The sequence below is a fragment of the Cebus imitator genome, unplaced genomic scaffold, assembly GCF_001604975.1.
Source record: "Cebus imitator isolate Cc_AM_T3 unplaced genomic scaffold, Cebus_imitator-1.0 Scaffold67, whole genome shotgun sequence".
Lineage (NCBI taxonomy): Eukaryota > Metazoa > Chordata > Mammalia > Primates > Cebidae > Cebus > Cebus imitator.
Window position 1 is genome coordinate 1,768,904 of NW_016107382.1, and position 21,515 is coordinate 1,790,418.

A 21,515-nucleotide genomic window follows, 5' to 3' on the forward strand; every position below is an offset into this window, starting at 1 on the left:
GGGGCAAAGCAGCGGCGCTGGCCGGCGCTGGCCGGCACAGCCGCGCTGGCCGAAACAGCCGCGCTGGTGACCGTGGAGCACCTCTGCCCGGGAATTTCCTAGTCTGTGGGCAATAAAAACACGGCGTCCACTCACCCTCTGCGCTTTCACTGGGAGCTGCAATCCTGAGCTGTTCCTAAACGGCCATCTTGGATCACCCCAACTCCCGACATACTTTCTTCATATTAATATACAAAGGATGGTGAGCTTTTCCTCTAAGCCTGCCTGCCTTCTTCTTCCTTCCTCTTTTCTCATCTCCTTCCTAGCTTCTTTCACTCACCACCTCTCTTCATTTTTCCTTTTCTTGTTTTCCTAGGATTCTGTATTTTTAAGATGCAAGCTCTGTTTGTAGTGAGTGTTTAGATGACATTAAAAAAATCCCCCTTTAAAACATTTCCTCTCCAACTACAGCAACTATGGACAAAATACTGATACAATGTTTAAAGTTTAATAGTAGGAAAGTTAATTTTCTATTACATGCTCCATTGCAGGTCATAGTACATGCACTTGAAATATATTATCTCCGTTTCATATCACTGTACCAAACTTACAAAAACTCAGTAGCTTCAAAATACCACGACTATTTAGAACAAATACATGGTGGGGTGTTAATAAAAAGAATGTTGGATTAAGAGTCACAAGAGTTGTTTCCTTAACTCAGTTCTATCCTCAACACTTTAAATTCTCTGGTCCTTAGCTTCTTTAGTTACAGGATAAGTGACTACAACAGGTTATATCTACAGTCATTTATTATTCAAATGTACATCTTGGAATCGCTAAACATTTCCTTATAAAAGGGCAATAATGGAAATATACCCTACAGCTAAAGTCTTCTTATCTGCCATCCTCAGCCATTCAGAGTCCAGCCCTGTGGGAAACACCAAGGTTCTGATAAGCCAAAATAAATGCTGATGTCCATGAACCAAACTTTATTCTCAAGGAGCTTCCTTGGGCCCCTTTCACAGAGACTGATTACTCTTTAAATAGAATCTCTTTTAAAGTTTGATTATGTTGTTTTCTAAGGCCTGCCACTTTAGTGTCAAATTAGAAAGGGACTACTATGAGACTATCACAGAATGGAGCAATAGATGGGAGAGTGCTTTACAGCCTCTGGAGTACTGTGCAAATGCCGGCGGCTGTTATCACTAGTGAGAGTGACTGACAACTGACAGGAATAGTGAGAGAAAAGATAAATCATTTTAAACAAAGCACAGGAATTTCAAAACACGGTTTGGGGTGGGGCTGTTTAGTATATTGGCAAGTAAGTTTAAACACTTCAGTAATTCCTGGAATTCTCATTGAATTATAACATAGTATGTGCTAATAGATCTAACAGTTATCAAGGAGATGTTATTTACATTCTGAATAATATTTGGTTTAACAGAGGATGTACGTGGAAAGTGAAGTCTTAAGCATACATAATGGTGTTTTGACAGGTAATTTGATTTGACATCAAAATAGTATGCAAGATGCTCCAAATGTTCCCCATCTAAAATAATTTAAAGATGAAAATAAAATCTATAAGGTATAACTAGATTTCAAATACCTAGAAAGTCATATCTGAATGATGTTGAATACATAAAATATTACCTTAATTTTGAAATGAAGTTAATTTTTCCTATCCATAATGGCAGTAATTAAGATAAATAATATTAGTTCATTTTGTTCCCTATTTAAATAAAACAGTACTATGGTCTGGATCAGAATTTCCTTCTTGCAACGTGGCTTCTAAGCTCACAAGCTTATTATGACAGTAGTATTGGAAAGACATAAAGCATGGTGCATGCCAATACTCAAAACATATTACATGCTGAGGCAATGCAATAAAAATGTTAAATAATTCTTAAGTGATAGTGGCAACCAATCTAAAGCAAACTCAAGTTACAGCTAAAAACACTTATCAATTGATACAGAGTTAGAAACCAAAATCAAAGTTTGTTCAATGTCAAGTTACTAAAATATTCATTGAAAACTCCAACAGCAAATTAAATTATAAGATGAAAATAAGAAATCTGACATACTCTCCTTTTACCAGTCCAGGCATAAAAGTAATAGTGGTAGAAATTCCAACTGAGAATTAACTGTATGCTTTTTCTCATATTGGGGAATCTGAATCCTAGAATATTTAAGCCTTGTCTTATATCATATTATACATAAATAAACTAAAGCCCAAGAAAGCAAGGTCAAAATGAGGTTAAGAAAAAGCAAGAACCCTGTTTTCTCTAGTCTCTTTATGCTAGTGTTCTTTCAACTATGGGTTAGAAAACAGATATTTCATGTTGAATTTTTTAAAAAGATAGCTTATTGTCTACTACCTACCATTAGTGGCAGACAGCATTATAAGAATGAAGACCTGAGTGGTTATCAGAGTCCATGGTCTTCAGGGCTTGAGGTCATGCTTTTGGAAATCATTTTCTAAAGTCGGGGCATTTGAGGAGAGTACAGAAAAGCAAATGAATGGTGAATAGGAGAAAGGCCATCAGCCAGGCAGCTGCAGGTTAGTCAGATGGATTGACTTCCCGCAGACCGGAGCACAGTTTGCTCAATTACCCTTTTGTGCAGCTGGGAAAGAAGGACAGAAACATCAGAGACTGCTATCTCTCAGTCACCAATAATTTTTGAAAGAGGTATTTGAAAGATATATAAATGATATTTGCCACTGCTTCCCTGTGTAGGGAAAGCGTTGTATGTCAAGTCAAAACTGAAATTCACTAGTAACCAGAGTTAGCAGCCATAGTCTTTGGTATCTATCTTTGGTCACACGATCATCTAGGATTGGAATGTGTAAACAATAATACCACAATGGCTTCATAGTTTGTACCAGAGCTTTACATGAGGTCCTTAATCTCCTCATCAGTGTTTTCAGAAAGACTTCTGGATTCCAAAATACATTCAGAAGCTTCTCTTAAAAAGAAAAATTAGTACTGATTAAAAGGCACAATATTATAGGACTTGTTATTAATATTTTATATTTGCATTTTTTCTCCAAGCTCAAATTGGTAAGCTTACAAAGCTTAAGAAAACAAACAATATTTCCTTAGGACTCTTTAAGTTTCAGCTTTGGGTTTTTCTCTTTCTGTAGTTTATAGTGTGTGGCAAAAAGGGCTTGCATGTGTTAAAGCCAAAATGCGTTTTGCATTAACAATTTGCGTTTAGAAATCCAAGCACCTAACACCACCAGAGTTAATATTTGCTTTGGACTGTTCCACTTATTTAGTCTCAAGCTTTTCCAAAGAGCTAACACAAAAAGACAGCTTTCCTATTTGACTAGTGAGTGTGTGATTTCACACATAGTGCATGATATGCTTCTACAGAGACCCAGTGTTAGCTGTTTTTCATGTGAGCTGTGTACTTAGTTATGTTGGGAAATGTGAACTTTGTCGTTGAAAAATGCAGCAAACTGACTGAGGCTCATATCGATTCTACTTTTTAAATGTCTCCTGTCTCCTTTTCACTGTGCCTGTTTTTCATTCCCACTGCCCTATTTCACTGTAAGTACATAACCTAAACACTTTAACACGATTACCTTCCCCAAGTCCCTTCTCCACCTAGTTTGCCTCCATACTGCTTCCAAAGATAATTTTCTTTAGCAAAAATCTGACCACTTCACTGCCATCCTGAAAACGAACCAAAAATCATTTTATTGACTCCACATTCTTTACAGAATAAAGTCCAAATTCTTTAAGCTATTATTTAAGGCTTTCAATGTATCACCCCCATTGCTTCTTTCCCAGTTGCATTTCCTTCCATCACCTCCTACAGCCCCTAAACCTCAGCCACACTGGCTGAACATGATTATGCCTTTGCTCTAGACTTTCTCTTGCATGGAGTTTCCTTCATCCTTCTTTCCACTTAAAGAAATTCTTGTCTGTGATGATTCAACATACATGTCCATTCTAGGCAAAGCCTTCTCCAATCTATTCATCAATCCCTCCTCTACTCCTGCAACATTTGGCATATAATCTCTATTATTCCAATAAATAAAAGCCAAAGAGACACAATAACATTAAGCACTTTTCATTGTTATGAAAAGCACTTTTAAAGTGACTTATACTTATTAATTTAGTGTATTCATGATAACACTATAAGCATACTATTGAAATTGGAAAACTTTCCTTGGCCCCCTCACAGGGCATGTGACAAGGGGAGTGGCTCCATTCTTCAGTACCCCACTGCTCAAACCTCTAGAGGGGTATACAGATGGGCAGGTTATGGGGCTCCGAGCCCAGGGTAGGGTCTAGGGGTGGATGTTTACAGCTCCTGAAGCCCCAGTGGGTGTGTGCTATTTTGTGCTCTTTTAGTTTTGCTGTCTATAGGCAGCTTGTGTTAACCAGCTCAATTAGACCTCTAGCTTGTCACAAGGACAGAGGGTTTTCTGTCCTTGGTGTACCCGAAGAATCGGATCACATGTGGGCTTAGACAATGAGTGCAAGCTTTTGAGTGGAGGTAGCTCTCAGCAGGTGGGGGAAGCCAGAAAGAGGATGAAGTGGGAAGGTTTTCCCCTGGAGTCCGGTGCTCAGCAGCCTAGGCTGTCCTTCAACTGCAGCAGCCAAACTGTTCTGTTTCTGCCAGTCCCTGGCCTGCCTGCCTGCCTGCTGCTGCTCGTCAGTGCATTCCTCTCAACATCCAGCTGCTTGCGTGTTTTTCGCCTCTGGACATCCAGCCACCTGTGCCTCTGTCTGCTAGGGTCTCAGGGTTTTCATAGGCCCAGGATGGGGACGTGGCAGGCCCGGGTGGTCTTGGAAAATGCAGCATTTCAGCAGGGAAACAAAAATGGCTGTCTTCACCTAGGTCCCTGGACACAGGCCCGGGGTGGAGCCCTAGCCAGGAACCACGCCCTCCTCTACCCTGCACTTCCCTTTCCTCCTCCCATATCACTTAAAGGGATCACTCTTCCCTTCCTTGCACTTCCCTTCATATCATTGTCATTGCCCTCAATTTTATGGGTGGAAAACATTAGTGAATATTGGCTAAGTAACTCATTAGAAGTCACCTAGCTTATTAGTAGCACAGACTGACTCATCCTTACCAGGCCTGAGGCCAGAGACAATGCCTTAATTACTACCCTTTGCTGCTAATTGTGTTTCATTTCTGTCTTCTAGATTTTTATCTCTGGAAGAGACAGCTTATTTATATGTTGTATTAGATGGTCCTCGCATTGCTATAAAGAACTTCCGGAGACTGAGTAATTTATAAAGAAAAGAGGTTTGACTGACTCTCAGTTCCACCAGCTGTACAGGGAGCATGGCTGGGGAGGCCTCAGGAAACTTGCAATCATGGCGAAAGGGGAAGGGGAAGTAGGCACATCTTACATGGTCAGAGGAGGAGAAAGAGAGTGAGGAGGAAACTGCCACACACTTTTAAACCACCAACTCTCATGAGAACGCACTATCATGAGAACAACAAGGGGGAAATCCACCCTCATAATCCAGGCACCTCTTACCAGGCCCCTCCTCCAGCTCTGGGCATTACAATTCACATGAGAGTTGAGCAGGGTCACAAATCCAAACCACATCATATGCCCAGCAGGAATATAGTATCTGGCTATTATAGCCAATCAATAGCTTTGTGTCCAGTTTATCTGAATTAATATGAATCAGAGCCTTTTAGATTAAGGAAATTTTATTTTTAAAACTTCATAGAAAAATATTCTTAGAAAAAATATTGAAGAGTGTTTGGCACAGGTCAATAATAAATAACATTAAACTCTAATGAGATGAATGCTGCAGCTCTTGATGTTTAGCATATATCTTTAACAGTTTCTGGATTATATCAACAACATTAAAGATTTAACCTATACTATTCTTTAAGTATATTTAATTTTTTCCATTTTCAAAAGATTTTATTGGCTTTCCCATATAAATCATTATAAATATTATCATAGCTACAAAGGCTTTAGAATAGAAAATTTCCATAGCTATTATCTTTCTGAAGTATAATTGTATCAAAGTATAATCAGTTATTTTTATTGATCCTATGTGTTTACTACCTTGGTGACTGTTAAATAGGATTTTGTATTGGAAATTTTCTTTGTAGAACAGTTCCCTGTTTTTAAAATTAGAAACACAAATCTATGTATTTCTACATAACAAACTCTCTAAAGTTATGCTCTTTACCTAAGAAGTATTTAATATATGTCCATTAATTAAACATGTACTAGTAATTATATTTGTGTGTTGAGGCTTCTTGCAATTCAAAAAAAACATAAAAGAAAACATTTTTAATTGACTCCAGGCGTGGTGTTCTTATCACCTGTTGTAAATACACAGATGGATAGAAGTGTAGCTGAAGAACACACACTTAAAGCATATTTTTGTAGGACTCAAGTGGGAATGAACTTGAAAATTACCATTGGATTTTCAGACAGTAACACAAAGTATTTCAGTCTTTTCCATTGGGTTTGTTTGTGTGGTTTCCAATTAATTACTTCCTGGGGGAAGCATTGGGAGTTCTTTCAGTTATAGATTCATAACAAAATGAAATTCATAAACAAAATGCATGATATAATCTGAAGCCCTGCCAGGACTCTTATAGCTCATCTTTATAACCTAGAATTCCTTTAATGTGCAGGAAGAGTGAACTTTTTTTCAAACCCAAATGACACTATTGTCTTAAAAGCTGTTAAAAATAGCAGAGCCAAAGACGTAATATTATAATATTCAGTTAGGGGAATTTTGAGTGTCATTATCTCCCTAAGCAGTAACCATGAACAAATTATCAAAGACATTATCTCTTTTAAAATGGAAAGATGAACCAAATATATTAGCACCTCAGTGGGATTGGGAATATGTGAAAAACATAATCATAAAACAGCAATTGCTAAGCTTCAGCAAAGCTACCCAGGTCACTCTTGTTCATCAGAGGTTTTGGTGCTGTTGGAAAGTTAGCACCTGCTGAAATCTGCCTGGGGATTCAGCTTTCTAGACTGGAATCACTTCTGTTAATGGATGCCAAAGCTTTGCCCTTGACAATGTTTGTGTCCTTCCCTCTCCCTATACCAGTGAAATTTAGATGAGACTGTCTAAATGTAGAATATATTCCATAGGCTGAAGAAATTGTGTGTTTCGATTGTTTTTAATGAATACGCTATTTTTATCTGTTCTTAGTTTTATGGAAAAATTTAGGTGGGAAGTAAAGAGCTCCTATATACAACCTATACAATTCCCTGCCTCCCCAAACCCCTGCCCCTAGTTTCCCCTGTTACTAACATCTTTGCATTAGCGTTGTACATTTGTTGCAGTTGGTGAGCTGATATTGATACATTATTATTAACTAAAGTCCCAAGCTTACATTAGATTTTCCTGTTTGTGTTGTATATTTTATGGGTTTTGAAAAACATTTAATATTCATTATTATTATATCAGAATAATTTCACTGCCCTAAAAATGTCCTGTCATTCATCTGTTCATTCTTTCCTCCCTCCCTTGAGACACTGGCAACCACTGGTCTCTTTTCTATTTTCCATAGTTTTGCCTTTTCCAGAAGGGCCTGTAGTTGGAATTGTACAGTATTTAGCCTTTTTAGACTGGCTTCTTTTATTTGGCAATGTTCATTTCAGGTTCCTTCATGTTTTTTCATGGCTTCCCAGCTCATTTCTTTTTATTGCTAAATAATATTTCATTGTCTGGATTACCACAGTTTTTTCATTCACTTGCTGAAGGACATCTTGTCCAAGTTTTAGCAGTTATGAAAAAAGCTTATCTGAACATTCTTGTTCAGGTTTTCGTGTGGACATAAATTTGCAACTTATTTGAAAAGTCATAATTATGAAAAGTCTTTTGATAGAGAGGAAAGACACAGCTCTTTAAATTAGAAAGACTTTAATCTCAACCTTGCTATTTTAGTCATCCAGGACATTTTTATTGGCGGTCTACTGTGCCACCACTGCTGTTCCTGGTGTTAGGAATGCATAAAGGGCTACTCTGCCTGTAGCCTGAGTGCCCAACCTACATTAAAAAGCCTCATTAGACTTCTGGTTCCTGATCTGAAAGATGCCTATCTTTTTGATTATTCATGATTTTCTATTTTCTTCCGAAAATCAGAACAGCTGCCATGTACAGGACTTGTATTTCCTGGCAGCAATTGCCAAATTGCTACATAGCATCCCATTGAGAGAGAAGTGATAAAATATGTTACTTCATTTTCTTTCTAGTCCTTCTAACCTATATGTTTTTAAGAATATTTGCCTAAACATGGAAAGCATTAATACTTCTCAAATAATATTCTTGAATTATCCACAATATAAAATGAAATAAGGACATGGAGGCATTTTTTTGTATATCTAATAGTAATGAGAACTGGACTTGAGCTGAGAATTCATTTTGAGCTCTGGCTCCATCACATACTGGCTTCACGATATTGGCTTATTCTCTTGACTTTGCAGGGAGAACAGTTTCTTATTGGTAAAATGAAAGATCATAATATTTTCTGATCATACAGGTTTCTTTGTGTATCATACAGGACTTTTGTGAAGCCCAAATGCAAAATTATACAAAGTATATAAAAGAATATTTCAAACTATAAAACATCATAAAACATTCATTATTATTACCAATTGCTTTAATGTAATTTCTAGGTCTGTTTAATCTTTTATTGTATATATTTAGGCATACAACATGAGGTTTTGATATACATATATGCCTTGTGAAATGATTACTATGTTAAGCAAGTCAACATATCCCTCTCCTCACATAGTTGTCATTTTTCTGTGTGTGATGAGAGTACCTGAAATCCACTCTCTTAGCAAATTTCTAGTAATCAATACAGTATTATTAACTACAGTCATCATGCTGTAATTTACATTTCTAGACTTGTGTGTCCTATACAATTGTAACTTTATAGCCTTTGACCAACATCTCCCCATTTCCCTCATCTTCTCTGCCCCTCCCCCTGTAATCACCATTCACTCTCTGTTTCTGTGTATTCGCCTTTTCTAAATTTCATATATAAGTATGATTATGTACATTTGTCTTTCTTTGGCTTATTTCAATTAGCATAATGTTCTCCAGGTACCTCTACGTTGTCACAAATGGCAGGATCTCCTTTTTTGAGGTTGAGTCATATTTTATTGTGTTTTTATGTATATAGACAAATGTCACAATTTCCATATCCATTCATCCATAAATGGACACCGGTTGTTTCCATATCTTGGCCACTGTGAATAATGCTGCAGTGAACATCGGAGGACAGGTATCTATTTCAGTATTGATTCCTTTCTTTTGGACATATATCCGGAAATGGCATTGCTGGATTATATGGTAGTTCTATTTTACCTTTTGGAAGGATCTTCATACTGTTTTTTATCATTGCTGTACCGATTTGCATTCCCACCAAGAGTATACAAGGATTTCCTTTTCTCTATACCCTCACTGATACTTGGTGTCTCTCTTTTTTTAATAAGAGCCATCTTAACAGGTGTGAAATGTCATGTCGTTGTGATTTTGATTTACATTTCCCTGATAATGAGTGATGTTGAGCACCTTTTCATACACCTATTGGCAATTATATGTCTTCTTTGGAAAAATGTCTATTCAGGTCCTATGCCCATTTTTTATCTGCTTCTGTGTGGGTTTTGTCCTGTTTTGTTTGCAACTAAGTTGTATGAATTCCCTACATAGTTTCGATATTAACCCTTTATCAAGTATATGGATTACAAATATTTTCTCCCTATTTGGAGGCTGTCTTTTATTTTGTTGGTTGTTTCCTCTGCTGTGTAGAATCTTTTTAGTTTGATAGAGTCCAACCTGCTTATTTTAATTTTGTTGCCTGTGCTTTTGTCTTATCCAAAAAAATTATTGCCAAATCAAATATCAAAGAGCATTTCCCCTATGCATTCTTCTGAGAGTTTTATGGTTTGAGGTCTTAACATTTAAGTATTAATCAATGTTAAGCTCAGTTTTTGTATATTTTTTATTTTTAACTAACCCCTTAATTAAAGTGGCATTTTTTTCCCCACATCCATACTGAAATCTTTATTTTCTGGAATTTTATAGTCTACTAATGTCAGTGGGTCAATATGGTTATGATCTGCCTAATTTCCCCCAGATGTTAGGATCCTCTGAAAAACAGATGTCAAAATGGATTTAACATGCAAAGAATGTATTAGGAAAAACATCTATGAGAGAAAATATGGGGAGGATAATGGGGGTGGGGAGAATAAGCATACTGCAGAGGAAAGATGGTCCCAAGTGAAAGAGAGAGGATAGGAAGGTTGGTGGAAGCGTTCTAGACTGTTGTGCAGTCTGAGAAAGGTTCATCAGAGAATCAGAGTATCAGTGAGCTATTGTGAGCCCTCATAGGAGTCTCTTGTCTCCAAGAAACTTGACTGTCTTAGTATAATTATTGCATTCGGTTACTAGGTGGAAACAGCTGGTAAAAATGTAACCTTAGCATAAACCTGGTAATAGACAGAATGCAGCAATTGGGTAAGTTATGTTCCCAGCGTTTGGCATCTATTAGGAATAGTTTCATGTTCACTACAATTCACAGAGACTTTTCCCCCCTAAATAATAAACAAAATAATGAATCATTTATTTAATAATGTTTAACTAAGGATGTAAAGAGGAGAAGCAGAAACAGGTGAGATAGGATACAAATATTACCAAGTGTGGGAAACCAGCTGAATGCAGGCACATTCTCGGATGAGGGGTTCATGTCAGGGTCTAGTAACACTGTGCATATGCTCAAGTTCCTGTGTAATCAGTCTATCGGTGTCATTGGCCTGCTGTAAGTACTTGTTTTCCTTATCCAGTGTTTTTGTTTATGTTTTACCACCTTGTTCATGATATCTAGTCTTCCAAAAGTTCTCCTGGGGGGTGCATTTAACCATTTCCTAAGTTGCAGAATAAATATGTGACATTAAAAAATTACACTTGGCCTCCGGGGATATAAAATGAAGTTTTCAGAGTTAAAATTTTGGGGAGTACTGGAAAATGTTAAAACTGGAGGCACCTTCAGGGGCAGATTTCAAAACCTTAGAAATGATAAAACTACCTTTCAATACAGCTTCCTGTATTTCTCATCTCTACTCACTGCCTTCCTAAATTACCTTGTTCTTCTTCCCATCTTTCCTCCCACTCATCAATTAAGAAGAATGACTGTCAGGAAAAATGGAACACATGAAAAGTTATTGCTAAAATATTAATAGATGTCAGTATGATTCTCTAAGTTCATGCATTCCAGAGTTACCCTCACTGGGCTACCATTGCAGGTGAGCTACAATGGGCGTGACTCTCCATGCTCACTCAGTCCTTGAGGTGACACACCATCTCTTAAGGCAGAACAATGATTTTATCTTCAGATAGTAGATTATGCTGGTTTCCCAAGTGTATACAACTATTTGTTTTATTTTTTATTTCCTCTTTCCTGTGCTTTTCATCGCTGTCAAAAATTTATCTTGCACTAACATTCCTGTCTCTCCTTTCTTCTCAAAGCTAGAAAACTAGATCTTATAGTAAGCTGACTTCAGTTCTTAAAGAAAGGAAAAAATACCATAGAAAGCCATAATTTTCTTCCTATGACCTTAACTTATATTGCAATCCCTCCAGGGAGCTGTCAATTAAAAGCATGGAATTTAAGTCTCAGAAATCTAAGTCTCAGAAATCAGCCAGCAAGCTGCACCAAATATATGGAAAAACCTATTAAATAGCTTTTTAACCTTTATTACTTACCATGTTTGATTGTACAAATCTGTATCCTCAGGAGACATAGGCAATGCTAATTGCGATTCATGTGAAAAAAAGAGCAAAAAGCTATTTCAACTGATATAAACATTTTTAAGTATGAGGTTAGATCCTTAATATGGAATATACCAGAAGCTAGCATACTGGACAAGTTCACTCAACCAATTCAGAAACAGAAGCTACTACTCTGCTCATTTAATAGCCCTCATAATTCACTTTTTATCCCTGGTAATTCACTACCTCAATTATAACACAGCATTTTCTAACTCTGATTCTAATATTATTGAATATTACTTGAAAAGCTAAAGCAATACAATTCATGTAAGCTGTTACTAACAGATGCTTTCTGTGAAATCAATGATCTTATTGGCTAGAAGTCTTTGTGATATATTTTTTCTAAAGCATTTTGAGGAATATTAAAGTGATTAGAAATTTGTTGTTTTGGGTTTGGGAGTGTTATCAAAGACAGTTTTGATTTTCCCAAATCAAGAGATCTTTTTGTTGTCACGACATTAAACTATTTGCAGAAAACAAGTTTAATAATGTCACAATAACTGCGAGTTCTTTCTGAAGACAGACTTCATTCTAAACTCCAAAAGTTTCCATTACTTCAGATGATTCAATTAAGATCCTTTGGGAAGCAATTGTGCCTGCCTTTCTGTTGATAATGTTTTTATGAATGCAGTACACTCTTCTTCTTGCTAAAATAATTGAATTGTATTCACAATTTCAACTCAACTTATGTGGTAAAATGCACAGGAAAGTGTAATTTTTCTTCATTTAAATAGAACTGATACTTTGAAATAGGTAAACCCAGACTTTCCTGCTCAGAAAATCTTCAGAGCAGTAGAGTCTAAATGTATTCATTTTTCCTTTGCATTACTTAACCTGAATTAATATAACTAATAGTTCAAATATTAGTTTCTACAGCTCTAGTTAAGCTAGTTCCCAAATGAGTCAACAGGATCAGAAAATAGGCGATGCAAGAACTAAATTGAGAAAATGAATCAGGGGAGAGGGAAGCAGAAGGAAAATCATACTTTTCTGGTTATTTTTATTGTATTGACTAATCATCTGAGGGAAGGACTCTCCTTATATGAGCACCTTAAAGACTCAGCCTCAAATCCTAATTAGAAGTATGATAGTGGGAAATGTCAACTTTATGAAATCAACTAACACATATTAATAATTACATAAATGTTTTTGAACAAAATGTATAAAGAAAAATATGCTTAAACATTTCTCTTATTTAGTCCCCTTTACTATGAAAATCTATTTTAAAATAGAGACTATTGATCTTTTGACATACAAAATCTAAATTTTTTGGTTCATTGTATTCTTTGTGCCCATTCCCCCTAAAGCACCCCCTTTCCCACACACACAGAGCATAAAATATTTTTAAGTGTTTTTATTTAAGTTCATCATCACTTAAGGGCCTGTGCCTTAGCACGTTGGCATAGAACCCATAGCCTAGTCAAAAATACTCATCACTTAGGAACGATGACTTGGTAACACAGGGGCTTCATTGTGGGACAAGTATGTGGAATCTCAGTCTCCTGCTCAGAACAAAGAATGTGAGGATCATTGCCAAAGGAATCCTAAAGCCTAGTGCATTTAGTGACAGTTCAAATGTAAGTCTAGATCTGTATACTTTTTCTATCTATGTTATATTTCATTAAAATATTTTTTAAAGCAAAACTAGCTTTGGGGGGACAATTTTAAGAGGGAACAATTTGGGGGGAACACTAACTTCAATTCACCACAGTGCTCCCCTCTCACTACCCTGTATCTGTATTCTGTAAAATTTCAAAGAATAGCATAGTAGATGCCTTAAAGTTCATTCCTTGATCTCAAGTTAAGAAATGCTAATGAATCTGCACATATTCTGATTTAAAATTCATGAAGGAACTCAAAAAATAAAAATAAGGTTTCATAACTTAAATCAATTCTGTTGCTTTTTGATCATTTCTAAATAAGTTTTTTGCTTATAATTTAAAAATGGCCCCAAAAGGAATCCAAATGCTAGTGTTGATGATGAAAATAAAGAGAAAATGGAGATCTAACATTTTATTGCATTTTATTAGAGAAATTTTCTGTGTGCTTATGAATTTGGGAAAACTGCCAGTCTTAGGACATGTTCCTCTTGAAGATCAAAGATCTGCCCTGTAGAAACTGTCATAGTAAAAATTGATTTTTCCCCAAGAGAGAAAACCAAGTGTCACTCAGTGCCTCTAGTGTACTGTGCTATTGAGGTAGTTCCTATCTTCTCATCTATAGAAACCTTAATTCAGCGATGGGGTCAAATGAAATTTCCTCCAAGAGGCTTTGACCAATATTCTCAATCTCATTGCTGGCATTCCCTTCTATAGAGTCCCACAGCATTTCGTTTACCAAACCAAGAACCTCATACTGATTCCATCTTGTTTCTTAAGGAAAAGTCCTCAGTATTTTACTTACACATTTTCTTCACAAAGCACAATAAAAACATGCCCTGTGGAAGGTGTCCAAGAAATACTTGATGCATGACTGAGCGATTGGATGATTTTTGAGATAGGCCTTAAAGGAAACACAGGAATCCAAACAGAGTGGATGGGCCCAAGGAACCATAAAAATTAAGTAGAGATGCAGTAAAGCCCAAACTGATTGGGAGAAATGGTTACTTGGCCAGCCTCATAGTTTATTATTCTGCAAGCATGAAATGATCTATCAGGCTAAGGTAAATTAAGAAGATAATTTTCTGCACAGCAATGCAAATATCAATAATGCATTTTTAAAACCTTAGGTAAATTTTTCTATGACATAATATGGATTATTACATTGACCTGTAGTTTAATAAAAAGATAAATGTTTAAAGCATTATATTATGTAAAGCTTGAAAGTAAAATAAAGATTAACTATCTTAAAACATAATCCTGGTTACTACTAGCAGTTTATAATTTAGTAACACAGGCATTTCCACAGTGCCCCAAGTGGTGGGGGGAGGAGGAAGGAAGAATTACTATTTATCTTATTTGTAGGCCTTACTGGATATATCGACATTATAATATAAAACACTTGAGAAAGGCAATACAGAAAATGAATTTTGAACAAACATATCCCTACTTCAGGTGCAGCAGACCCAAATTGGCCTCCAACTACCCCCATTTGTTGAAGGAAAATTAACGAAGAAAAAGAAAGGAGAAAAAGCCCTTCTTTCTGTTTCACAAAATGACATCAGATTTCATCAAGTATCTTCTGTCACTCAGCATACCTTCCAAATTACTTGGCAATTATAGCCCCTTATATCTCACACACACACATGCGCAAATGTATACACAGAGAATTTGCTTTATATATATCTCATGAACTTGATGATATTCTTAAACTCTTCTTTATACAATAAAGTATGGGAGAAGTTGAGAGATAACTCTGTGTGATTGAATCATAAGAGCTCAGGTTTGAAAAAAATGTCTTCTTCAATCTGTCAGTGGAACATGATATTTTATCAGCTTAAATACAATATATGTGAAATGTATGGCTTAGAACGTATAGTATATATACATAGATAATATATATAATTTGTCCTTGATTGTGATACAGGAAATAGACTTGCTAAAACAAAATATCTTTGTCATTATTGTAAAGATGTTGGGAATCCACTTCCTGAAGTCAGGAATTAATCCCTCATTGTGGTTTAATATGTTCTGTGAGGCAAACAAATTTGATAATAACCAGATATTATAATGTACCATTTCTGCCTCTATACCTTCACTTCTATTCAGTGATTATTTAGTTCTATGCTAAGATTCTATTTTAACAAAAATTCCTTTATTGGAAACCCAGTTTAATTGCATGTGAGAAACCAATGGCTGAAGGTTTAAACCAGTGGTTCTCAAGTGCATATGGTTTATTGGGCAATTTTGCCTCCCAAGGGATATTTGTCATGCCTGGAGACCTTTTGGCTGTCATAACTGGGGAAAGAGTGGTACTGTCATCTAATGGGTAAAGGCAAGGATATTGCTAACCATCCTGTAACATACACAGCACGGCGCTCTCACAATAAAGACTTATTTGGTCCAATAGTGACCAGGTTGAGAAACACTGCTATAAACTAGTATTACAAAATATTTACATTTTCTTTAGAGTTGTACATATCCTAATTTATTAGTGAAACAAATAGGAGTATTAGCACGTCTATTTGTCAAAATTAGTCAAAAAATATGAAAGTAATTTCTAAGGATAAACTTCTCATTTCTATCCACCTCCTCTGCAATAGTTCATTTGTTCAAATAAGTCTCTGTAAAATTTTTATGAAACTGGCATTTAGATCTTCTAAGTTCTGAGTCAATTGTAATTGCAGTTAATCCTTTTATGACACTTAGCAGAGCTAGAGAACTCAAAACTTCTTTTAAGGATGATGATGCTATTAATGTATTAGTGCAATAAATAATAATTAACCATCCTAAATTACAGCATATGAAAATAGACTCCAATTCTCATTCTATTTTCTATATTATTTGATGTTCTTCTGCTTGAAATGTGGTAGCAGATTCTGAATTTTAATCTACCCCAATTCAAATATCTATATGTCAGGAATGCAAAGAGAATGATTCCTCTGAATTTGGCAATTAGTTTTATGGAAAAATAGTATTTGTCACCAAAATGGCCAAAATTACATTTTTATTATTTCAATTAAAAATAAAATGTTTACCTAACTTCAGAACATTACCAGAGTCTGTTTTCAGTACTTCTTTTAAATCATTTTCTATACAAAACATATTACTGTAACTAGCTTATGTTTTGTGGTCACTTGCCTGAGATTGTATATGTCAGAATTACTGTGTTAAGAAATTTTTCTCTTTCTGTTCTTACTGCATTGTATTTCCATTAATACTCCTATGTAACCTTTCTAATTCTATTGTGTTTTTTTTACCTTTGGCTAATAACCTCTTATTTTTAAATACTTAAATAATTACTGCTTCTCAAATATGACACATTTTTATCTCTTACTTGAAACATAAATATGTGAACATATTTTAATAGCAACAGTAATACTAAGTCACAAAAATGTCTTAAATTTATAGAAAACATTTAATACAAAATGTTCTAGTCCAATTTAAAGTTTCTTTTGACCTGTGCTTATACACATAGCCATTACACGTACTGACACACTTGTGCACTAACACATTGGTTTACATTTTACATTTGGCTTCTTAGAGGAAGGACATCATAGGCATTCTATATTTGCAGTAGAGCCCAGTAATCTCTAGGATACAGAACCATGAATAATTTAACTAACAAATATTACAGGGAGAAAATTGCAAGGGAATTCTAGTAAGCCAAACTCAATTGTTAGACTTGGCAATTCAAAGATAAAAAGCTCTTTCTTCTATGAAAAGTGTAAACAGAATCACTCGAGTTGACAGGTACTTTGGGGTCTCGCTGACACTTCATGTCAAAGATTAAGACATCACTAGAAATTAGGATGTAATTTATCACTAAATCGCAATGGTGTTTGTAGTGACTTTATCCCTAGGGGGCACGAGATGTTAGCTCTCCCACGGATGCAAGACTTCAGTCCTTCTATCAGATGAACTTGGGAGTCAGTATACTCTTACAAGAAGAGGGAAGTTGATTTTTATAGCATACTTAAAAATTGATTCTAAACTAAGCACAATTATGGCTCCTAACCTGCCATCCAACTTATTACCATTCATTCTGCCCTAGGCCTGTGGAAGGTGCATATGTCTGTAATTGTTAGCTTTTTACTTACTGCCCTCTCTCTAGTGCAGTATCTTATTTCCCTTGTGTTTGTTCTGGTCTTCAAAGTTCTTTCCTAGCTGAGGATTTGGAGCTGTCATTAAAAGACACAATTCATGAATTTTCAATACTTGAATGAACAACGTTTGCTTTATGATGATCACAAGTGAGGAAAGAGACATTTCATAGTATCATTTGCAAATTAAGGAGCACAAATAATCAATCTTTAATTTCTCTTTAAAGGGAAGGGAGAATGTGCTCTCTTGTCATTCCATGCATGAATTCCTATAAAATGTCTTTGCTGTTTGTTTCTCCTCTAGGCAGAGATTGCCACCCAAAATCAAAATCCAAGTTCTCTACACATCCAAGATAAGACATGACTGACTTTAGAGTATGTGGCAGAAATGAGAATTCTCAAAATTCCAGTGTTGTCAACTGCTCTCTGATTTTCCAAAATGTTAATTTGATAACCAAAATGAAAAGGACTCCAGAGTCATTTTAGTAGGTGCCCATTAAATGCCAGGCATTGTTTCTGGAGATACAAAGAAGATCAAACACCACATGTTCTCACTCATAGGTGGGTGTTGAACAATGAGAACACATGGACACTGGGAGGGGAGCACTACACACTGGGGTTAGTTGGGGGGAAATAGCGGAGGGATGGTGGGGGGTAGGGAGTTGGGGAGAGATAGCAAGGGGAGAGATGCCAGATGTAGGTGATGGGGAGTAAGGTAGCAAATCACACTGCCATGTGTGTACCTATGCAACAATCTTGCATGTTCTTCACATGTACCCCAAAACCTAAAATGCAATAAAATAAATAAATGGAAAAAAAAAAACATGGTCTCTTCCCTGATCTGATTTTACTTTCATCATGCTAATATACTATGTACTTTAAATTCATGCAGCTTTAAGACTTATTATAAAATATGATGAATAAATAGCATATTAAACTTCTATAGGGAAGAGGAAAGAAAAACGATTTGTGAGAAAAGGCAAAGCATTAAATTATTCGAAAAGGAATTTATTATTTCCCTTTACCTGTCACAGGATTCACTTCATTGGTACCTAAGCTCTGTAAACTGCTTTCACTCCTTGGCCAATCATGAAAGCACTGTTAGTTGCCAAAGGAAGGTATGCTTTTACAATAATAGGAGACAGTTACAGGTGCATGGCCTGACATAAATTAAGGTACAGAAATGGATCCTTTCAAAATTATCACATATTCAAGGGCCTTGTTATAAGCTGATGAAAAAACAAAATATGAAATTACAAAAAGGTTTCCTTGGCTTTGCAGACTTCTACCTGTGTAGTATATGAACAAGTGTTAATACACACAGCAGAAATTCCACATTTAGGAGCCAAATAACACGGAGAACAAGTAATGTAATGTGCAATAAAGCGATTTCCTAAATGTTATTAATCTGCATGTCTGAAACCACATGTCTAAACCCCCATTATTTTTATTTTAACAAGGTTGAATAAAAAATTTCTTCATTTAGAGTCTTATGCTTGGTTTGATGTCAAAAGGGATTATAATTAGTGTGGAAAACACAAAACAATTTTTAAATTATTGAGATAAATTATGAGACTAAACATATGATAAGCCATTTAAAATAAACTTCATGTTCCAAATAGTAAGTGAAAATGCATTCTCACTTTGCATATTTTTTATTCTGTGCCTTAACAATGTTAAAAATGCTGAAAACTAGTTGTTATTTTGCATATTTACATGAAGTGCGTGTTCTTTGTTATGTTTTTGTTCACTGGGGCAAAATTCTTAATATTATATGAAATTTTGGGATACATAGTGATTGATAGATAACAACTGAAAGATGGGATCCTCCCAGTCCTGTTTCTTTAGAAAGTCGGAAGATGGTTTTATTTGTATGTTGCAGATTGCCTTCGCTTTGCATTTTAGCACCACCTGGTGGACTAAATATCATTTTTTTTTCTCTACTGTTTAGCCCCTTCACACACTATATTCATTTATGATACACCTTAATAGATATTCAATTGTGAAAGTTCTAAATTTTAAAGATTATCGTAAATAAAATAAGGTTAAAATTTTTGAGATGTTTCCCAAGTACCATTGCCAATTTAAATGCCTGAGTTTTTTTAACCCTCATAAATATATCCAGATTTGAATGGTACTTTACATTCATATACAAAAATTGCTTCTTTCCACATTTTAATTACTTATATTTATATTTTTTCTAAATATAGAATTAAATATGAGAAAGTTTTTTGTACGTACAAAAGTGTGGTTTAAATATATTGTCTTCAGATAATTCAGATAATCACTTTGTAAATAGCGCTTTATGAAGGATGTTCACACTATAAATTCTTACTATACTAATATTTTATACAAAATTGAAATTAGTAGTTTAATTTATACTACTACAATATAAGCTATTTTCCCCTTATAAATAAAATTCAGTTGTGGGCTTTTGTGTATTTCTCAGTTTTAAATAGTTTTTTAAATTTCACATAAGAAAAATTTGATATTTTCAAATGAAAAACACAAATGTAGTTAAAGCTAGTTTTGAGAATTTTAATCATGATATCTTTATATAGTCCCACATTTCTATAAAATATAGTGGAAATTATTTTTATGAAATACAGTAAAAAAGATAATTCATCTGCAGATTCCACTATCTTCCTTTGGAATATACCACTTATCTGTTCTCTGGTAAAATTGGAGGTCTATAAATTTCAATTGTGTGATATTCAAAGATTCAGTGGCTACATAGAAAGGTGTTTTCAAATGGAAAATATATTCTAGTCTCATACCTTTTATATATCATTTAAAATAAAACTATCGCAGATGACAATCTTCATCAACATACATCTTGAAGTTATTTGTCTCTTCAAGAAAACATTTAAAATTTTTATCTCTCTCTCTCTCTTTTCTTTTTCCTTTTTTATCCCCCCTAAAGGCCTTGGATGGTATACTGTAAATTCAGCATATGGAGATACCATTATCATGCCTTGCCGACTTGATGTACCTCAGAATCTCATGTTTGGCAAATGGAAATATGTAAGTGTGACCTACGTGGGACTTGGTTAATTGCCTTTGTTCTCTTAAATATAATTTTTTCTGTGAGTAACTGTGAATTTCAAATTAACCTAAATACAATATTGAATTGCAGGTACAAATATAGGAAGGTAAAATTAATGTGTGCAATGTGACAAAAGATTCCTATTTTACATAACAAATGATATTTTAAAATAAAGCCAATAAATACATAATTCTTAGAATATATTAGCCTGAAAGGTTCCACCTTAAGTGTTAGAAGCAAAGAAAAAGGCAGACTTCCAGCATAAAATCAGTGGATTATAGGACTGAGCTCAGTGGAGGACGGCAACCTTTCTTCATTGGCTAATTTCCTATTTGATGTGGTTATTGCAAAGGCAAGATATATCAGTAGATAGAGGCCTTAGACAGTCTTTGAGAATTAGTCATCAATATTACAAGCTTGATTCTGGCATTTAGTCTTAAAACCATGTTGATGCTATAGGTCCTTTTTATATTTAACATTGTTGATTTTTTCCCATACTTCTTGCAGATAGTGAAATCAAATTTTCTCAGGCATGGAGGTACAAATGGGTCTGGAAATGGAGGGTAGAGATGCTGGTAGGGAGATGTGGAATGGCTAGGTAACTTTGACTAATAAAATACCTCAATTAAATTAATATTAATGAATAGTGTTTGTATGGTACAACTTCCCAATGCTGGACCTGTACAACAGGAGACTCACAGCAATCTGCAAGCTTCAAGTTGATATGTTTCCCTGGATACAACAGCAAAATTTAACTAGCTCCTTGAAATGTTGAAAGGTATTTGCAAAGGAAGACAATTTGATGGTCAAATAATTTATAAAAAGTTTATCGTGCCATTTCTCAGAGCCTTTCATTTGTAAGATGCACTCTGAATTGTCTGAGGGTCATAATTTGATTCAGTCCTTATGTTTATTTGACGATACAACTTTTTTCCTCAGATATCTCCAAGAACAAACATTCTACAGAACACACTCTAAGAAATGTGCTTAAGCT

At 35.2% G+C, this 21,515-nt stretch overlaps 1 protein-coding gene across 2 annotated transcripts in view; it reads left to right on the plus strand.

Annotated features, from left to right (window-relative positions):
* ALCAM (activated leukocyte cell adhesion molecule) overlaps positions 1-21,515 on the plus strand; it is a 214,525-nt gene that overhangs the window by 137,352 nt on the left and 55,658 nt on the right. For both annotated transcript variants that reach the window (XM_017530604.2, XM_017530606.2), the window contains exon 2: positions 20,399-20,499. In XM_017530604.2, the coding sequence (XP_017386093.1) occupies positions 20,399-20,499 (101 nt within the window). The remainder of the gene's footprint in view (positions 1-20,398; positions 20,500-21,515) is intronic.